The sequence below is a fragment of the Lichenostomus cassidix genome, chromosome 4A, assembly GCF_008360975.1.
Source record: "Lichenostomus cassidix isolate B80296 chromosome 4A, HeHo_3.0, whole genome shotgun sequence".
In the NCBI taxonomy this organism is placed as follows: Eukaryota; Metazoa; Chordata; class Aves; order Passeriformes; family Meliphagidae; genus Lichenostomus; species Lichenostomus cassidix.
Genome location: NC_139485.1, coordinates 15,100,121 through 15,119,792, shown reverse-complemented (window position 1 = coordinate 15,119,792; position 19,672 = coordinate 15,100,121). Strand labels below are relative to the sequence as shown.

The 19,672-nt window shown below is 47.2% G+C and overlaps 2 protein-coding genes across 5 annotated transcripts in view; one reads left to right on the top strand and one right to left on the bottom strand.

Annotated features, from left to right (window-relative positions):
- Positions 1-756: 756 nt before the first annotated feature.
- POF1B (POF1B actin binding protein) lies at positions 757-17,636 on the top strand. Of its 2 annotated transcripts, none has more exons than XM_085060697.1 (15): positions 757-1,130; positions 6,153-6,191; positions 6,580-6,681; positions 7,732-7,905; positions 8,868-8,998; positions 9,992-10,019; positions 10,851-10,925; positions 13,117-13,209; positions 13,678-13,791; positions 13,945-14,097; positions 14,213-14,323; positions 14,922-15,050; positions 15,333-15,406; positions 15,492-15,600; positions 16,618-17,636. In XM_085060697.1, the coding sequence occupies exons 1-15, from the start codon at positions 798-800 to the stop codon at positions 16,621-16,623; spliced, it is 1,671 nt and encodes a 556-aa protein (XP_084916823.1). In that variant the 5' UTR covers positions 757-797; the 3' UTR covers positions 16,624-17,636. The 2 variants fall into 2 exon arrangements, with proteins under 2 accessions (XP_084916823.1, XP_084916822.1); XM_085060696.1 differs by having other exon boundaries at positions 758-1,130; positions 15,486-15,600.
- The window catches only part of ZNF711 (ZFX family zinc finger ZNF711), a 29,054-nt gene continuing 21,543 nt past the window's right edge, over positions 12,162-19,672 (bottom strand). The window contains exons 10-14 of one of the 3 annotated variants that reach the window (XM_085060694.1): positions 19,307-19,384; positions 18,378-18,678; positions 18,176-18,282; positions 16,757-16,844; positions 12,162-13,336 (exon numbers count right to left, since the gene is read on the bottom strand). The gene's annotated coding sequence lies outside the window, so the exon portion shown is untranslated. Of the gene's footprint in view, positions 13,337-15,122; positions 17,817-18,175; positions 18,283-18,377; positions 18,679-19,306; positions 19,385-19,672 lie in introns of all 3 variants that reach the window. The other 2 variants (XM_085060692.1, XM_085060693.1) reach the window with 2 other exon arrangements.

Sequence of the window (19,672 nt, the reverse complement as noted above, 5' to 3'; positions counted from 1 at the left end):
GACAGGATAAGGGGGAATGGCTCCCCTCTGCCAGAGGGCAGGATTAGATGGGATACTGGGAAGGAATTCTTCCCTGTGTGGGTGGGGAAACCCTGGCACAGGGTGCCCAGAGCTGCTATGGCTGTTCATCCCTGGCAGTGTCCAAGGCCAAGAGCTCAGAGCAACCTGGGACAGTGGAAGGTGTCCCTGCCATGGCAGGGATGGGATGGGATGGGATGGGATGGGATGGGATGGGAGGCAGCCTGTGCTCGGCAGTGCAGGGATGCGTTCACAGAAGCAGCTCCTTTCCCTGGCAGCTGCTGCTCCAGGCACAGTCCGCTGCGAGGGGACAAAGGCGACCACAGCTCCTGCGGGCCTGAAAGGCTCTGTGGCGAAGTTCATAACCTCCCGTAAAAACAATATCTAAGTCACCTGAGCAGCAGACAACCGTGGATTCACACTCCCCCTCCACACGCTGTGAACAGCACAGTAACAAAGGGCTTTACCCACCAGCGGGGCTCCGCTGCTCCCGGCGGCTCGGTGCGGAGCCGTTCCCGGGGCGGGGCAGGCCGCGGCTCCGCCCAGGTGAGCCCGCCCCAGGTGAGCCCGCCCCAGGTGAGCCCGCCCCAGGTGTGCCTCCCCCAGGTGTGCCCGCCCCAGGTGAGCCCGCCCCAGGTGAGCCCGCCCAGGTGAGCCCGCCCCAGGTGAGCCCGCCCCAGGTGAGCCCGCCCAGGTGAGCCCGCCCAGGTGAGCCCGCCCCAGGCGCGGCCCGCGCAGGTAAAGCCGGAGCGGCTCCAGGGCCCCGCAGTGCCGCCGCGATGTTCGGGACGCAGCAGCAGCCGCAGCCGCCCGCGCTGCCCCCGCACCTGCAGCAGCAGCAGCACCACTACTACCGGCGGCAGCAGCACTACAGCACGCTGCCCGCCCGCCGGGCCTGCCCCGAGCCGCCGGCCTGCCCCGAGCCCCCGCCGTGCCCCGAGCCGCCGCGGCCGCTGCCCTGCATGGATGCCGCTCCGCTGCTGCAGCAGGACGGCGCCCTGCCCTACGACCGGGTGCGCACCTACGGGCCGGGCTGCCGCCGGGTCAGCACCTCCTGCTCCTCCCGGGCCGCCTCGCCGCTCGACTGCGGCCACGGCTGCGACCCGTCCCAGGTACGGCGGACACGGACCGGCCCTGCTCCTGCCCGGGTCTGGGCGCTGCCCGGCATGAGGCACGGCCGAAGCGAGAGCCCGAGCCGGGAGCTGCGGGTGTGCCCTGAGGGCCGGAGGGTCGGGCCGGGCTGCCCCGGGGTGGGACGGGTCCGGGTACAGCCCCAGCCCTCTGCCCGCCCCGCGCCTTCCCGTGGACAAGCCGCTTGGTGCCCAGCCAGCCGGGCTGTCCGGGCAGGGGTGCGGCAGTGGCAGTGTCCCAGCGCCGTGTCACCCTTCAGCCCGAGCCCCGCTTGTCCCGGCGCTGTCCCGGCGCTGTCCCGGCAGCGCTCCCATCCCACCGCGATCTGCCGGCTCGGGGCTCTCCTGTGAGCAGAGCAGGAAGCCTCTGAGCTCGTTAGTTCTCTTGGAATCGATGGTGCTTAGTAAGGTCCGACTGAGGGGTTGAGCTGGGCTTGGGAAGCCTCACAATGCAGTTCAGCAGGTTTGCTGTGTGTGTGTTCGAGGCATGGCTTGAAAGTACCGGTGCAATTTAAAGTCATTTTAACACAGGCAACTGGTATATTAAAACTGGGAACCAATAGCTTAAGAACAGACTTGACTACAAAAGCAGAAAAGGAGATCAGAATTTATTCTGAAAGCGTTTTTTCCTCATACAGCAGAATATCGCTAACATTGATAGATTGCTCTGCCCTAATCAAATGGCAATGCACACTTGTTTTAAGATGAACTCTTACTGAATTTTCTTTCCTTTGTTATATTTACCTGTCAAAAAGAATCTGGATTAAGACCAATACAGGATCTGAATTCCTTTCAAAGCAGTATTTGCATGGTTTGAGGGCTGTCTTTCTCTCCGGGATGGTTTATGTAAATCCTGGGATGTGAGCAGTTGTGCTTATTATACAAGGACAAGAGGAAACAGCCTCAAGTTGTATTAGTGGAAGTTTAGGTTGGATATTGGGAAAAATTTCTTCGTGGAACACATGATTAAACATTGAAACACACTGCCCAGAGAAGTGGTAGAGTCACCATCCCTGAAAGTGTTTAAAATGTGTGGATGTGGCACTTGAGGACATGGCCGAGTGGTGGCCTTGGCAGCACTGGGAAATGGTTGGACTTGATGGTCTTGGTGGGTTTTTCCAACCTGAACGAGTCTGTGATCGCAAGGGCTTTGTAGGAGTTGGTTATGGCAGAACCATTCCCTCTGCATCCAAGTTGTTAATCCTCTTTTGCAAGACGTAGGGCAGGAGTGTAAACACAGGTCTCTCACCTCCCAGATAAGTGATCTGCTCAGCTAGGCTGGATGGTAGTCTGAATTGCAGTTAATTAATTAAATATTCATTGGCATAAACACTGCTGTCCCAGGCTTCCTCTGCCTAGATAAGTACATGAACAAGGATTACAGACTCAAATGCTGTCGCTGCTCTATGGAGGGTGTTTAATTTTCAACATCTGTTGTAGTCACTGAATCCATTACATCCTGCTGATGAAAACTAATTTCTTGCTGAAGTGTTTTGCTGGACGAGACTTTAAAGACAAGAGGGTGTAGCTCAGTCAGGCTCTGTGTGGGTTGCAGTTTCAGTGGTGGAGAAGGAAGGCGCCTAATACAGATTATTAGGAAGTTATTAAAGCAGAAAACAGTAACAAACAGGGAAGTCAGCTGGGAGGAGGCAGAAGTGGTGCTGAATGAGAGTTGCCAGAGAGAAGCCCAGGGAGGGGTGTAGGACATTCCCAAAGAGTGGATCAGGTGCCCTTTGAGCTGATCATGTAGGGCCATGTAAAGGGAATAAAGGACCAATCCTGAACTCACAGCTGTGTTTATTGTAACACGAGAATTTGGGGTTAGTGGTTGCTCAGAGCTGCAGTTTCAGCTTTGCACTGCTGGTAAAGCAAAGGGCTGTCTTTGAGCAATGTTTGATTCTGCAGAGCTCTTGTGGGTTAACAATAACAGACATTTACATCCCTGTTGATACAGTGCTAGTCTTCAGTCATGGTTGGGGTGTGCTCTTGTGCTTATGTACGTTTTAGAAAATCTGGAGGGAGGGAGAGTTTGAAATTGTTGTGTGCACAGAGTACACGGGACAGTACTTTTTGTGCTTCGGGATTCAGGGGTTTTTTTACTTTCTTCGTGTAACTTTGTCCTTGGAATATTTCACAGCAAATTTTGCTCAGCTTGATCTAAATGAAAAGTGTTCAGAATAAATTCCCTTTCAGCGTGGCTTATGTGTATGAATCCCTTCACCACGGGCATGAAGAGATAATACATGAAGTGGCACATACAAGATGTTTGCAGAGAGCAAAACCCTGACAGGCTTTTCGGGGTTGCTCTGACTGTGTGAGAATTTTTGGGAGTCAGATGTTTGTGTGGCTGGGCTCAGTTCTGTGACGTGCAAAGGGCTCCCATGAAAATGGTGTAATATTAACCAGCTTTAGGGCTGGTCTGTGTTGTAACAGCCCTCAAACACAGCCTGCCATTTCCCCATTTCACCTGCCAACTGGAACTCATAAATTATGATCAGATGACTGGATTGCTTGTAATTAGCAAGACAATGTGTTGGGGATAAAGCCTTTTGACGTAGATGAAATTCTCACCTTCATCTCTGGGTTGGCTGAAGCCAAGGGGAACCTGTTGAAATAAAAGTGAGTGGACTGTTTGCCTCTGCATAAAATTTCCACACAGTAAGTGGTTAAATCTATCAAATGCTTATTCTAAAATTTAAAAACTCTTATTTAAAAATCTTAACGACTAGTAAAAATAGTTATGAAAGTTTTAGTGTTACCTTTTGAAGTTCTCCTTGTAAACCCCACGGCAGGGAGTTGGAATGAGAATAACTTTAAGGTCCCTCCCAACCCAAACCATTCTGTGATTCTGTAAAACAGACCCAGACTGACTGGTCAGGCTGTTAGAAATTCCAAACCCACTCACACCACTGAAACCCACAAAAGCACTGGGCTTTCCCTTTGGAATTCCACCTTCCCCTTCCTTCTCCTGGTTAGAAAACTCTGCATCTCCTAACGCTGCATCTCCTGACTGCAGTGAGAGAGTAGCCTGAGCTCTGCCCATTGGGCATGATGGAAAATGGAAGTAGCCTGAGATCAGTGGCAGTGTCCCCACTTCTGGGGGACACTCCAGAGCCCTTGGAGGTGGCACCTCCTTGTGCTGAGCCAGGAGCTGTGTGTGGGCAATCCAGGCTGGCACAGACACGGCGTTTCTGCCTCTTGCTCCCCTCCCAGCCTGTGCCAGTCCAGCCTGCTTGGCTGGAATGGGAGAAAGGGCAGGCAAATCTGTGTTTGTAAAGCAGTTCTTTGAAAATGAAAGAGTTTGGGTATCTCAAAAATAAGCATAATTTCATCCAGGCAAAACATTCCTAGGTTCTGTATAATATTGCATATACAATGAGGCTGTCCTTGTGAATATTATAAAGGTCTGTTTCAACTTAAAATGCTCCAGACTCCTCCGTTGTGGATTTATCCCTCTGAGAACACCCTGGATGCATTATCCTCTCTAGGCTGTGAGTTACATATCCCACGGCTCTGGGATTTAGTCCTGGCATGTTTGTCCAGCTTTTCAGGGAATTCCAAAGCTGATCTTGAATGTCACACAGTGGCTGTGTGGTGTCCTGGTGCTGCTCGGGGTGAAGCACTCGCTGCTGTCCCACGGCTCTCCTGTGTCACAGCTCTGTCCAGCAGACACTGCCATGGGGCTGTGCCTGCTCTGACCCTGGCTGAGGGAAGGACCAGTGGCCATTCCTTTGCTGAATGTTTTACTTTTTAGTTCCAGCTCTGCAGGTGTCAGTGGTGCAGGATTGGGCTGCGTGTTCCACCTCTGTGCTGTCACTTCTGAGGGTTGTGTCCCCATGCTCAGAATCCTGCTGGCAGGATTTAATCTGCAGCAGTTTTAATTCTGAGATTTCTTAATTGATTTGACTGCTGCAAAAACAGTTTCTTTTCTACTTTTGTTTCTCTTTCCTGGCCACATTATGATTCACTGGTGGGAGATTTGGAAAACTGCTCCAGGCTTCCTAAACTTATGCAACAGTTGACAGGAAACCTGACCTACTTCAGAGCTGCTCTCACCTGGCTGAGAATGTGTCTGAGGCTGAACTGCAGCAACATAAACTTCCCCATGGGTTTGGGAAAGAAGTGATTCATTATGAAATTTGGAGGTTGGTGCTGGGAGGGAGAATAAGCAGTATGCTGCAGACTGGCAAATTGCCCAGTCCTTGGATTGGATCCGGTGGGAATTCAGCTTGTTTGGGTAAAGACCTGGATGTGAAGATTTGGGGCAATGTGTGATTTGTTACAACTGGTGGAGGACAGTGTCTGAAATTGCTTGTAGACAGTGCAAAATAGGAAGAAATCTGTTTGAAAACAAAGCTGCTGCCAGGGACAGATTTCTGGAATTTAAAGACACATCTCGTTTTTCATTCAGGAATGTGCAGATGCTCCATGTGGGCAGCATTCCCATAGGTGGCAGCTGTGGAGTTGTGTGAACTGGATGTCACCCAGTGGGTTGTTGGGCAGCTCCTGTGCCCTTTCATTTCTGAGTTTAAGCAAAATCCAGATTTTCATGACTTGTTGAAACAGAGTTGGTGCTGCATCTCCACCTACACCAGCTGAGTTTGAAATGTAACATGAAAAACTGAAAGTTAGAGATGGACTGGAACAGGAATTCAGGAAACTCGTCCAGCTTTGATTTGGTTTTTAGCCTGTTCTGCTGCACTTAAGGAAAATAAGGACTAATTCTGTCAGACCTGCAAAGAGGGGATTGAGAAAAACCAAACTCTTACAATGGAGAGTAATGGGTTGTGTCTTGCTGTGCTGCACATGGGCAAATTCCTTTGGGGTGGGAAGACTCTGGATTTAAAACACCTCCAGGTGATTGTGGCCAGTGGATCCCAGTGGATTTGCAGCCACTGTCTATATTGAGATTCCTCTGGGAATCCATGAAGGCCTGAGCTCTGCCAGGAGAGGTGTTAGAGGCTGAACTGCAGGAACCCCTGAACCTTTTTTCCTTCCTTGCAGGGCACCATTCGAAGGATCATCATCGAGAATCCAGATCAGGTAGGGAAGCTGGGCTGGAGTTCCCTCATTCCTTCCCCAGCTGCCTCCACGGGGATGATAAACACTGTGAGGTCACACAGCTCACACCTCTGATGGTGAGAAATGCAATTAGTAGGGATTGAAAACCACAGAATGGCCAGTCAGACCTCTCAGCAGTTACATCTTTATAAATACTGATTACTAATTGTTTCTATTATATTTATTTCACAGAGTCCGCATGCAAGCTCAGCCACTTAGTCTCCAAATGGTCTCACATTCCCGTGTACACATCCTAAAGGGCATTTCACATCTTTAAATTATCTCTTTTATCAAAATTACACTAATCCTGAGTTTGCTATTGACAAGATTTATTTATTTATATTTATGTTTTTATTTATGTGTTTTACAGGAGCCATTATCCCCTTTTCTTAGAGGGGCCAATTTCTGTCCTGGAAATAATGTCATCTATGAAAAAACAATAAGAAAATACGAGCTATTAAATCCCCTCCAAGTAAGTTTGGTGTTTGTATTATCTATTGCCAAAAGACATTTGATGTTTCTGCTTCCAGTTTTTAGTTTGTTTTTGTTGGGAGTAGCTGCCAACTTGAGAACTGCCTTGTAGTGTTCTAGGATACATTCTCAAAGTCAATGAAACAATATTTAAGGAGAGCAGAAGGTGGAATGTTTGCCTTATTTTTCCTAAGAATTTATTATTAACTAGCAATGAAAACTGCTGTTGTATCTCTAATGCTGTCAGTCTATATCTGAATAGTGACTGGGAATTAGTTTCTTGCAGTAGCTTCAGTCAGAACAACCAAGATAAATTTGTAGAAAAAGGAATTTAAAAGACAATTAGGTTTTTTTTTTTGCTCACCCTTAAAAAAATATAATTGGTAAATCTGTCTGAAATTTCATCTTAAAATTGGTATTTCGCCAATAGCAAAAATATTGCTTCATTTGTCTGAAACATTTCCAACAGGAAAAAAATTTGAAATTTAGCATATCTCAGAGTGATTTACCTGGGTTTTTTTAACTTTGTTTTTCAAAACTGAAGTTTTCATGGCACTCTGGATTTTAGACAGCTGAACTATCTGTGATATCCAGTCTCTGAAGTTGAAAAGGAAAAAAATTATTTATAATAGCTTCTTTATTTCTGCAGGTGATGTGCAAAGAAAAGAATAAAAAACTGTGGAGTCTAGTCCTGGAAACCACAGTTTTACCTCTGTTTTTTGTTACCTGGAGTATGTTTAGATTTAGGCCAAATCAGGAGTGTAGTTTTGAAGGAAATTTTCACATGTTTCAGGACATCCACCTTGGGAAAGGAGTCTCTCCCATGCTTTTCACTTGCAGCTACTAAAACTGGAGGGGAAAATGGTGAATTACAACCCTGCAGTATGAAAGTGTGAGGCAAACTCATGTTCAGTTAGGAATAAAAGCAGTTTTACTCAGATTATCAAACACCTGTCCCCATCAGCAGTCCCAGTCCCATTCCATCCCACACTGAGGTCAATCCCCAGCCCCCGGGGATGTCCAGCATTAACGAGGCTGTTTCTGTCTGCAGGACAAGCAGTTCCAGGTGTGCCAGGCAGAGCAGTGCCCTCCCTGCCCACCTGCACTGGTGACCCAGCAGTGCCAGCAGACCCAGACCTGCAGTCCCTGCGAGCTGTGCCCAGGCCTGGGCAGCGATGACAGCAGGGGACACTCGCTCAGGAGGAGCACGGCTGCCCCCGAGCTGGTGAGAGCTCCGGGCTTTGGCTGTGCTTAGGCACAGACAGAGCTCTGGCCATGAACGGGTTTGTGCAACTGCAGCTTCCAGAGGTTTTGCTGGAGCTCTCAGCACCACAGACTTGAACAGACCAGGGGCTGTGTGTCTGTCTGGAGCTGTCCAAGGCTCTGTCCTGTGCTGTTTGGGGAGGAAATGGCTGTTGGAGGTGTTGTGTTGTATTTCTCGTTGTCCCAGACCTGTGCTCAGCTGTGCACTGACTGAGATCAGCCTGTGGTGTTTAACCCTGCTCAGTCTTGCCACGTTGTTGGGTTTTGTTTCACTTTACCCATCAGTTCAGTCAGGTTTCACCTGTCAGTCTGTGTACAAACACTGAGGGATGCACAGCCTCTGCCTCAAGTTTGGGAGAAAACTCACATTGCTTTATAACCTCAGCAACATCAGCTCAGGATTCCTTTCCTCCTACACTGACCAATGAGGGCTTCAAATATATTTCAATTTGATGCAAAATTTGTTGACACAGATTTGCTGGAAGCACAAAAGGAGCTTCCTGTTGTACCTGCAGGCTGTTAGTGCAGCTGGGGAGGGAGTGCAGCAGGTCCCTCCTGTGCTCCCAGTCGGTGTTTGGGTGACAAACACAAACACCCTGGGGACCTCAGTGTCAGCCCTGTGCAGAACCTGCCAGAGCTGACACTCCCATCAGCCAGCTCAGACACTCTGTTCCCATAGAGCAGGTGACATGTGATGGCACTGCTGTGGCAGCAGGGCTTTGCCTGCTCCTTGTTGTTCCAAAGGAAGTAATTCCTTTCTGTAAAGTTTATTAAAAAACCAGCATGGAACACTCTCTACCAAGGAAGGTGTAAACAAATTGCTAAGAGCAACCAGACCCAAATCCACCCTACTGTACCATGTTCATGTCAAGCTTGCATCCCAAAGAAGGGAGCTGTTGTGATGTGCTGCCTGTCTCCTGCCAGGTGAGCTGCCCCCAGGACAGCCCTGAGCAGCTGGACTGTCGCTTCTTCGGGGAGCTGCTGGCCGAGCTGCACCGCAAGAGCACCGACCTGTATAGCTGTTTGCTGCAGCACGTGGAGAAGATTGGGGCAAGGTATTGCCATTGGTTCTGTCATCCCTGTGGCCCTGACAGCCAGCACTGCACAGCTGAGGGGACAGTGTTGTTTGGGAATTGGTTGTACTCTTTTTTTCTTCCTGACAGCTAGAACTGACTGGATGTTTTACACCTTCATGTGGTATGCAAGTGACTGATGAAATAAAAATGCTGTAAGCCAAGGAAATGTATTGAATTTGATGCTTAAGAATTATCTCCCACATGTCTTTGCTCAAAGTACAAACTAGTGCTTGCAGCACACTCTGACATGTATTTCATGACACAATTCTATTGTTGTGTCCTGAAGAAACAACCCAAATATCCAAATTTGCTCTGTGCTGTTGTGATGTTGTGTCATGGATTAAAGGACAGCCACCACCAGGCATAAAGCTCAGTCTCTACATCCAAATGAACATAAAGCATGTTTTCTGCAGACCATCTGTGGGGAGAAATGAGAGTCACAGCAGGCAGTGCCTTGCACAACCTTCTCCCCTTCCCTCCCAAGCACCCTCACTGTTCTCCCTCACTCCCGTCTTGTCTGGTGCTTTCCTGGGTCCCTGAATAAGGAAGGTGGTCCTGTAGCAGGGGAAAAAGGGAATTTAACCTTCACAGAAACCCTGACAGTGCTGAGTCAACACTTGGGCCCTGGCAGTGTATTGCAGCAGAGCTGTGGGCAAACCATTACCCAGACAATTAAGAGAGTAATTGGGCTAACTGACCATAATTGGGCTAACTGCCCAAAGAACTGGGGAGAGTCAGCCTGTGTTGGCTGTGCTGCTGTAGGACTCCAGTTGCCCAGGAATTCCTCCCTGGAGTGGTGTTTGCCAGGTCACTGCCTGGCACCTCAGAGGGGAATAATGACTCTTCAGCTGATAAAAACCCTTCCTTGCTCTGTGTTGTCCAGATAATCTTTTAGTGGTGAATGTGGGCATGGATTCTGAAAGTTCTCAGGCAGCTTTGTGTTAACAGATCCTTGGATTTTGTGTTTTGCAGGAACCATGACATCGAATTCACATGCCAGGTAAGGCCCAGGAGTCCCCTGACACCAGTGGGGGGGTTCAAGCAAATTAAGCCAAGCCAGGTGAAATGGAGGCTGGTTTTTCTTAGTTAATGGTTCCTGCTTGCTAAAAACATTCAGAGCCTGAAACCTACTGCCAGGCAGGTATTTGCAAGTGTGCTAATACTGAAACAAAACATGAAGGATTTGTATTATTTCCAGTATGAGAGTCAAAGTATGGAAGACTCTCTTGCTGTGCCAGTAATGGTTTCACTGGAAAATGACTTGCACAGGTCCCTGTATTTTCACAATGTGTTTTTTGCAAAGGCTCCCTCACTCCCTGGCCAGTGAAGCTGCTGCTGAGCAGCACATGCTGCATCCTGGGAGGCTTTCAGTGTGAATGAGGCAGAAATGCCTGTCCAGGTTCACCTGCAGGAAGCAAATGCCACTGAATCTTGGCAGCATCTTCTCTTGGTCATCTGGGGTTTATTGGCAGCCCATTCACCAGTCAGAAACACGAGGCTTTGCCCCACCATAAACTGCTGGGAGTGGTTGTAGCATCAGCTGTTAATCCCTGAAAGAGGATTGGTTTGAATGCTGCTTTTAAAATAATTGTAAATTTAAGGATTTGAATATATGCTTCATGTATCACTTCATCTCACTTTGTACATGCCCCACATATAAAAGACTTTGGAAGTTTTCTGGATAGACTTTGATCTATTTTTGTTCTTATTTGCCTTGTACTAAGGATGTTTTTCATAGCAGAGCTGTGTAATTAATGAAGAAACCACATTACTATCTACCAGGCAAAATTCTTAATCAAGATGTCTCCCTTTTCCTCCCTTCTTTGTTTAGACTGAAGATATTGAAGAATTAATTCCCAAAGGACTGTCTGAGGCAACAAAGCAGCAGATTCGTTATCTCCTCCAGGTATGGGAGCTTGGAAGGCTGTAGGAACTGGGAACAGTAGAGGTTGGCTTACAGGAGGGACTTGGTACATAACACACACTTCACTCTGGATTCCCTTATTCCATGTTTTCTAGAGCAAAGGGGGTGGAATGGTGGCTTTAAGGGAAGTGTCAGCTGGATCCACAGTCCACCTGTGTATTTTAAACTGAGATTTACTGGGGTTTTCCTGTAGTTTCACTGGAAACTGTCTTGGCTTTTGACCACTGACAGGAGAACAGAGACCTTTCATCTTCCCGTGTTGTGTATTAAGGCTTTACTTTAAAAGCCAAACACAAACAGGAGGTGCTAAAAGCACAAGCAGAGCCTGAATCCCACCTGCTCACAGCCCAACCCCATGGCTGGGCACGGAGCAGGGAGGGGTGGGGAGGGAGCTGAAGAACCAGAGCAGGAGGACAGAATCCTTTCCACCTGAACCACAACAGGAATGGTTCCACTTGTTGCTGGATGCCAAAAGCACAGCTCAGCACTCTGAGCTGCCTTTGCCAGGCAGGTGTGTCAGAGCAGGATCCAGGGCAGCCTCAGCAGGAGTGTCCTGATCTGGGCTCCCTCAGGTATGGGGAAGGTGATTCTACCTGGGAGCTGCACCTTGGAATTGCTTCCTGGTAAAAAAAAAAAAATCTATTGAAATGAAGTTGAGAAGAAGCAGCCTGGTCTGAGTTCACAGCTGTCCTGCTCTGACCTCCCCAGTCCCTTCCCACTGGAATTACTCTCTATTTCTCTTACAAGGGAGGATGGACACCAACACCCAAATATTTCATGGCCTCACACTGTCCCAGGAGGCTGGTTCAGCTCTGGGTGAAAAAGCTGGAACAGGGATTTCCTGTTGTCTGTGTGTCCAGCTGGTTTTACATCCTCAGCTGGGATTTCAAAATGCAGCCTGAATGGTTTTGGGGAAGCAGGTGTTGTCAGGATACACCCAGAGTGTTCTCAGAGCCCTTGGCCACTGGGACAGAGCTGGGAGGGAAGGGTTTGCCCAGCCCAGGATCCTGAGCTGGGAATGCCCAGAGGCTCCTCCAAGGACATGGGCAATTCCACTGGAGAAGTACATGGAACCTTGGGATTTAGCAACCTCTGGCACTGAGCAATTGCTGAGTGGGGTTTTACTTATGTTTTTATAGTCTGAATTCCACCATTTGGACTAATTTCCTTCTTTTAAACTGTTCTGTAGTGTATTACACAATGAAACCAACAAAACCATAAGGCAAAACTGAAATTCCACTTTAATTAGCAAACAAACAAAGGTGAGTTACACTAGGAATGAAGTCTGTCACACCATGGCACCAGTGGGGATAAAAAACTGGGCAAGGGCCAATCCCAGTATGGATAGAGAGCATGAGAGCTCATTCTGCCAAGGGAACACACAGGAGGGTTCCACTTCTGTCCAGACAGGTAAAAACCACAGCTTTTGCACAGAATGTTCAGCCCTTCCAGGAGAGTCACAACTTGAGTTTGTGTGTCCTTTAAAAGTCTATTTTTTCTTTGTAATATTATAAATGTAAAATGAAATGCAACAATCTCTGTTTTCACCTGAATCAATACTCAGCTATTAGAGGCATTAAAATTAACATTCCAAAGGAGAACAGTGTTGGGCTGTGGTCACTTCTGCCTTTTTCTTTCATCCAGGTGACTCCTTTCATCTTTGGGATCTTTTTCCTTTTAAAGGGAGGAGCTGGTTGTATGAACTTTTTTAATTTAAATTTTTAAAAATGTTAATTAAATTCCCTCACCCTTGAGCCCCAAGCTCTGCCAGATCTCAAACATGACTCATTCCTCTGTGCCTTTTCAGGCAGGGCACTAATTTTTAAAAATCAGTGTAAGCACAAAGCTTTGAAAGCTCAAATAATAATTGTGCAATATGAACACATTTAGTTTTCCCTTTATTGGTGTACAAAGGCAGTTCCTTACTCTGTTGTTCCTTCCACTTTAACAACATTGTCCTGTGTTACAAGGCAGAAATGAAACACTGGTGTTTGCAGAACAAAGTGCAATGAAACTGTTTCTTGTAGAAACTGTGGGCACTTCAAAGGATGTGCAATGGTGTTAGAAGTTACTGTCAGCTGTAATGCAGTTTCTGTTCTACCTCTTGTCAGGCATATGGTAAACAAAGCTGCCTAATTAATCCCAATTATCCTTTTAATTTCTCCCCTCCCAGATGAGAGCGACATCGGACAAATCCCTGAGACTTGTGCTTTCCACATTCAAGAATCTGCGGGAAGAGCTCTGCCACTTGCAGGATGACCTGGGGGTAAGTCCTGTTCCTCATTCCCAGGGCTCATCCAGCTGTTCCACCTGGCAGCAGAGTCCAAGGCTGGCATTCCAGGCTGTGGCTGCACTGATGGCTGAGGCAGTGGCTGCTCTGTCACAGCACTGTCCTGTAAAATGCAAAGTTGAAGGACATGGAGTTTGAGCTTGAGCAGAGAACAAGGAGTCCGTGCAGTGGGCTTAGTTTTGGGTTTTGTTTGTTTGGGGCTATTTCGCTGGCTTCCATTTAAATTGTTTCTGGGACAGACTGGAAGAGCAGTGTCCAGGATCCCAGCACAAAGCCACAGGCACTACAGTGTGTGCTATATACCTAAACACAAACTTGGAAGAAAGCCGAACATTTTCTCAGTTCTAAAACATCCCTTTACTAATGAGTGTGTTGCACTTTATGGGAAGAGCTTACTGAAAAATTGTAGCTTTTGACTATGAACTTTTGACTTTCGTCCTGCAGAAGCTGGAAACTGACAATGTCTTGCTGAAGAAGGATTTGGCTTTTAAGGATTCTCAAGTAAAAGAATATGAAACAATGTTGGCTTCTCTGAGGGAGAACAATCGCCAGCAGCAGGTAAATCTGGAATGTTTTCAGTGTCATTCCAGGCAGCCCAAAACGGGGGCAGTTTGCTGACTTTTGGGGACTCAGAATATCTGCTGCGTGCTGTGTGTGTGATGCTGTTCTTCCCTGAGGAATTCCATGTGCTCATTCCCCTGTGCTTTCCAGCAAGGGCTCAGGGACAGCACTGCCAAGTGCCGCTCGCTGGAGGAACAGCTGCTGTCCCTGCGGCTCAGCGAGGGTGACAAGGACTGCCAGCTGAAGGAGCTGGAGTACAGCAAGAGAGCCCTGGAGCAGGAGATCCAGAGCCTCAAGCTGCAGGTGAGGGCTCACCTGGCTGGGTGCAGTAGCTCAGTCCCAGCCTCAGAGCCATCAGTGTAGGAAAACTAATGATGGAAACTCTCTTTGTGAAATAAAAAGTGGTTCTTTGCTGCAGAGCTGCTCCAGCCCAACCCTGCAGACCACGACGGATGAGCTCTCCAGCCGGTATGTGGAGATGATCAACAACCTGAGGGAGGACAAGGACAGGGAGATCCGCAGCCTCAGGGTAAGGGGCTCTGCTGGCACAGCTGCTCTGGCAGCTACAGCAGGAGAGATCCTCCACAGACACTTTCTGGGGGTCTTCTGGTTCTGCTGTTACTTTACTCATAGGCACTGGTGATGGCTTGAAACCCTTAGAGTAGAACATAAACCTGTGATTTAAAATCCCCTAACAGTTCTGTAGATGCAGAATTTAGGGATCAGTCCAATTAGCAGGCTCTCCTAAAGGGATGTTTTGTGTGTCCTGATGACATAAGAAATTAGTCAAAAGACACTCAATAGGAAACAAAAATAAATCCCAGTCACAGCTGTATGTAGGAAATGTCTCTCATGGAAATCAATGGTAAAAGTGTCCAACCCTGGAAGCCAAATCAACTGGTTCAGTGTTGGTTTAGCTTTAAAATTATAAAATCATTAAATTAATACTACATAGAACTCAGTCCAATTAGCACTTTCTGAATGTCCAGTGTGGCTCACTTCCTGATCTGAAATGCCTGGGTCTCAGTGTTGATGGTGTTAATGAAATGCCACCCCTGGAGCCCTGGGTCAGTGCTGAGGGGCCTTGCCCAGAGCCCCACACTGAGAGTTCCTGCCTTGCTCTGCAGTCCCAGCTCTGCCAGTTCCAGCAGGACATAACCAGGAGAGAGGGAAGCAACAGTGACTTGCAAATGAGGCTGCATGAGCTCACATCGCTGCTGGAGGACAAAGAGGCTTTTATTAAACAACAGCAAGAGGTAAAATAATACAAATTATTTCTCTTCTAAAGGTTTTTGTATTTAAGCCTCCATGTACTGTGTAGGTGGAACATTACCAGGAAGTCTCTTGTCCTCTCCTGGCTCAGGAACAGGGTCAGGATTTGTTTTAACCAAATGCTGTTCCTCTGCCAGCCTTCTGGAAGGACAGATTTTCAGACCGTTCTTTAAGTGGAATTTCTGTAAATATTTTGTTGCGACTTTAATGAACTGATACTCCAGAAAACATTCCTTCACATCAATGTTTGCTTTTGGTTTTCTCAGGAGCTCTTCAGACTGAAGCATGAGAAATTATCATGCAGTCAATCCCCTGGGGTGACAGCCATCATCACCAAAAAGTAATGTGTTATTCACCTTTCTTAAAAACACTTCCTTTGAGCTTTCCTTTGTTTAAGCAACCTGTTCAACTCTCTGCAGGTACAGGAATCAGTATCCTATTCTGGGTCTCCTGTCTGATGACTACAAGGTCACATCACCTGTCAATAAATCACAAACGATTGTCATTGAGAGGACTGGAGAGATCTGGAAACAAGTAAGTTTACCTGGAGATGGTCTGTTCCCTCTGCAATCCCTACGTGTTCAATTTAACGTCAAAGCAAGTATTACCCAAACTGAGAGCTTAGAGATGCCCTCGTGGTAATTTAACTCGCTGCAAAAAGCAAAGTGACTGACTGACTGCAGCCAGGGAACTGTCCTGGCTCTGGCGAGCTGGCAGTAATTGGTGGGTGTGGTACAAACAAAACCTTTTGTTGTTTTCTGGCACATAATTACGCTGAACAAAAGCAGCAGCGTTGCTCTAACACCAGCCCGGGGGTGTTACTGTACTGGGCAGGTAGGCAGGGACTGCGTCCTGCTGTGCTCTCAGCTGAGGAGGGATTTGGGAGGGCTGAGCTCCACTGCATTAGGAGCATTAATGACTCCAAGCTATTACCAAAACACACGAAGCACCACATCCCTGAAACTCACCTTGAGCCAGGGCAGTGACTAACCCAGGAATACAGAAGAGTGGTGACATTTTAAGGAGTGATTCAGAGTAAAAATAGGAAACAGGGCTGCAGAAGCTATTTCTGTTACAGGCAGGGGCTCGTGGTGCCAAGTCTGGCTACAAGGTAAAGGCTGGAGAAATGGCAGGGTGGCCAAGCACGTGTGGTGGTGGCTGCAGGCACAAGGTCACAGCAAAGACACAATTCTGTGACAGTCTGAGCAGATGCAGGTAACACACCTGCCATCTCCCCCAAGGGGACCTTGCCTGCAGCAGAAATAAGAAAGTAAAAGGTTCAAGCCACTGGTAAAGAGCAGAATTTTATTACTGATCCCTAAAACTCACCCAGGTGCATTGCAACCTAGTGAAATGTCAAGCAATTAAACATCAATAGAGAAATTAAAGAGTAAAGTGTCTGGTAGAGAGGAAAGGCTCACTGGTCCCCCTGGACACTTTACAAGAGAAAACAAGTAGCTAATTAAATGAGATGCTTTACAGGAGGTAGTTTTGTTTCGTAACAGAAATAGGTTTGTGTATTTCTTCTAACAAGCTGCTTCTTTCTTTCAGGAATGAAAGAAACCTCTGAGCCCTCAGAGCTGCTCCAAGGAGTTCACAACCACTAAACATGCTTTACTTTCTGCTCTTCTGCATCCAAAAAAGGTCCAGTCTGATAGTGAGGAAGGCTGGCAAAACATAAAGGACTCACTTTTCCTTTGGAAGAGTGGGATGCCATCCCTCTGTGGACTTCAGCTGTTCTTGACTAACTCCTGTTCTTCAGCCACTCCTGAGGCAATCTAGGAGACAAAAAGAGACACCTGAAACCTTTCCATCCTTGTAGCCACGTTCTGTCTCCTCATGCTGAGAGTTGGAATGACCCCAATGTCAGTCCCCCCCCTCCTACACCTGCTTTCAGTGTGGAGTCACAGACTGGAGGTGACACAAACCCCAGGAAACACCTGCATGGGGATTTCAAAAATACCTCACTGGAAACTGCTTCTTACCTTACACCTGCCTCTGTCTGGGAAGCTCGGACACAAAGGACAAAACTTGCACCAGCCACACAACTCAAACCCAGCTTCTGACCTGGGAAATGCCAGCAGGACCCAGTTCAGTGAAAGGCTGGGCCAAGGCTCATTTTAGAGAATGTTTCTGACCTCAGAGGTGATGTATTTTCAGCCCCAAACCAGCTGTAAGTATTTATTTGCTGTGCTTCAAATTTTCAAGAACTTGGTATATTTTTATATAGAAGAACTTTGTATGAAAATAACTCATGGACTAAATTTCCTTATCAGACCAACCTGCCACTTACAATTTCTGCTCCTTGCAGGACCACAGAAATTCTTTCAAACTGATTTGGTGTTCATGACTCAGTAGTTGTCTGAGCAACACAGCACAGAGAATCACAGGGAAAGTTTGAACGATGCAATCCAAAGGTGCTCTTTTATCGTGGGGTTCTTGCTTTGCTTTCCTGCTGCAGCCATGTATTTCTGTTCACACATAATATAGATCCTAGGCAATGTTTAATGGGGGAAGAATGTTGGAGGCTACATGTAACCATGAAATAAACCCAAGTCTAACTCTCTGGATCATTGTCTGTCTGTCCTAGACACATCTTCTGTAAGGCTGGAGGTGGGTTAGGTGGGGTCTTTTTCTTGTACATGAATCTTTACAGGTGTAGGACTGGGGTTGGTTCCCTTTTCTGGTTGCTGCTGCCAGCAATCCCTCAGGTAATGCTAGATGTCCAGCTGGCCTCGTGCTCTTCAGGCCTGGGGAAAGAGCCGTGAGTGAAACCTGCTCCTGCTGCTGCTCTTTGTGCCCAGGCTGAGATGGACTCCCACTTTCACCAGCCTGGACAGTCCCTTCAGCCTGGCTTTACAGAAGGAGGCTTTAATTAGCTAAATATCCTCATTTGAGTGAGGAGTGCCTTCCCCCCTTAATTCAGTAATTATTCTAAACAGATTCTAAAGCAACCCCCCTTTCTGCAAAGTAGTGAATATAAGGCAGATTTACACTCAGAGTCAATGTGCTCCCAGCACTGGACAGTGTCAGTGTAATAAATAATTTTAGTTACACTCTCAGCAAAAGACTTTTCATCTTTGCTGATCTTAACCAAAAAAAGACTTGCCAGCACCATGTTTGTTCAATGCCATCAGATTTACCTGTGCAGGTGTCAACTGCAGGTGCTCCTCCTGCTCCCACCAGGGCTGGGTGTTTCCCACAGCTCGGATGAAGCTACAAAGAGCAGAAATGGGAGTTATTAATGGCCACAGTTACTGATGGCTCATCTCAGCCATGGATTTCCTGAGCAGCCCCTCAGTGCCACCAACCTGTTTTTCCTCCACTCCACGGCACAGCACGGGGCACAAAGGGAACTCCCTGAAGGAGGGACAGGGCTTGGAACAGGAGCTGCTGGGTGTGGTGAGACAATTCCATGACAAAGGCCACCATCAGCCACATGATTTGTTTTCAAATACCGCTGATCCATCGCAGTGGAAACACCATCCTGGAGCAGCCAGGAAAGCTGCAGCCTGCTTAGAAAAAGCCCAGTTTGCTGCTCAGGCCAGCCAGCTCTCTGTACTGGGGGGGAGCAAGGAGCAGCTCCTCAAAGAATCTGAAGATCACTAGATGCTGTAAATGGTACAGAGCAGAGGCTGAAACTACACTTGGTACTCACAGAAAACACAAAGCAATGAATGTTGTCAAAAAGCTGAATTTGACTAGTAGATAAAGCATATGGCCATTTATTTATGGGCTGGTTTTGTTTTCAAACTATATTTATTTTAAAAGCAAATTTAGTATTTTTTACTATAAAGTAGCTGTTACTGTGGGCTCAGCTGTCCCTTCTTTGCTGTGGAACTGGAACTGGTTTACCTAAGGTGGTTTCTGCTGGAGTTCACAAAACCACATTTTCTCATTTAGTCAGCACTGTCAATGCTGCTTATAAGCAGTTTAGTTTAGCTTATTTCCCACCTCAATTTCAGGTAGGTTCACCAAGACTTTGACATCTTTTTCAGGAAAAAAATAGAAAAAAATCAGACACTATTTACTTCATATAATTACAACAATATACATTCTATCCTGTCTTTATCTGCCAGCATGTAGAGTCTGGTTTTGCACTGAAAAGGAGAAAATTGTCTTCTGTTTTTGCATGACTGACCTTTCTGCAATATGGAAGTTTCTCTGCCTCAGCTGTAAAATAAAAGTTGAGAAGTCCCTGACAACTCCAGCAGTCACCAACCCACACCCAGTAACTCACCTTTACCTCCAGAGTTCTGCTGCTGCTCTTCCGTGTTTTCTCCCTCATTTATTACCTTTAATTGTGGGCATTTGAAACCTGAGGAAAGAAAAACACATAATGATGAGGATGTGAATCACCTTTTACTGCACCTGTCTGCCAGCCCAATAAAAAGCTGCACCAAACAAATCTGACATTTCAGAGCAAGCCCTGCACACGTTTGGGAGGCTCTGCTTGCTCAAGCTGCCCTGACCTGTCTGTCACAGCTCTTAAATATTTACTGGGAGATGATTTAGGAATTTTTAGCACTGAGAAGGATTTAGGAACTGTGCCTCAAACTGCTGAGGAGTCAGGTGACATTTCATTCTTGCATTTCTGAAGATTTAC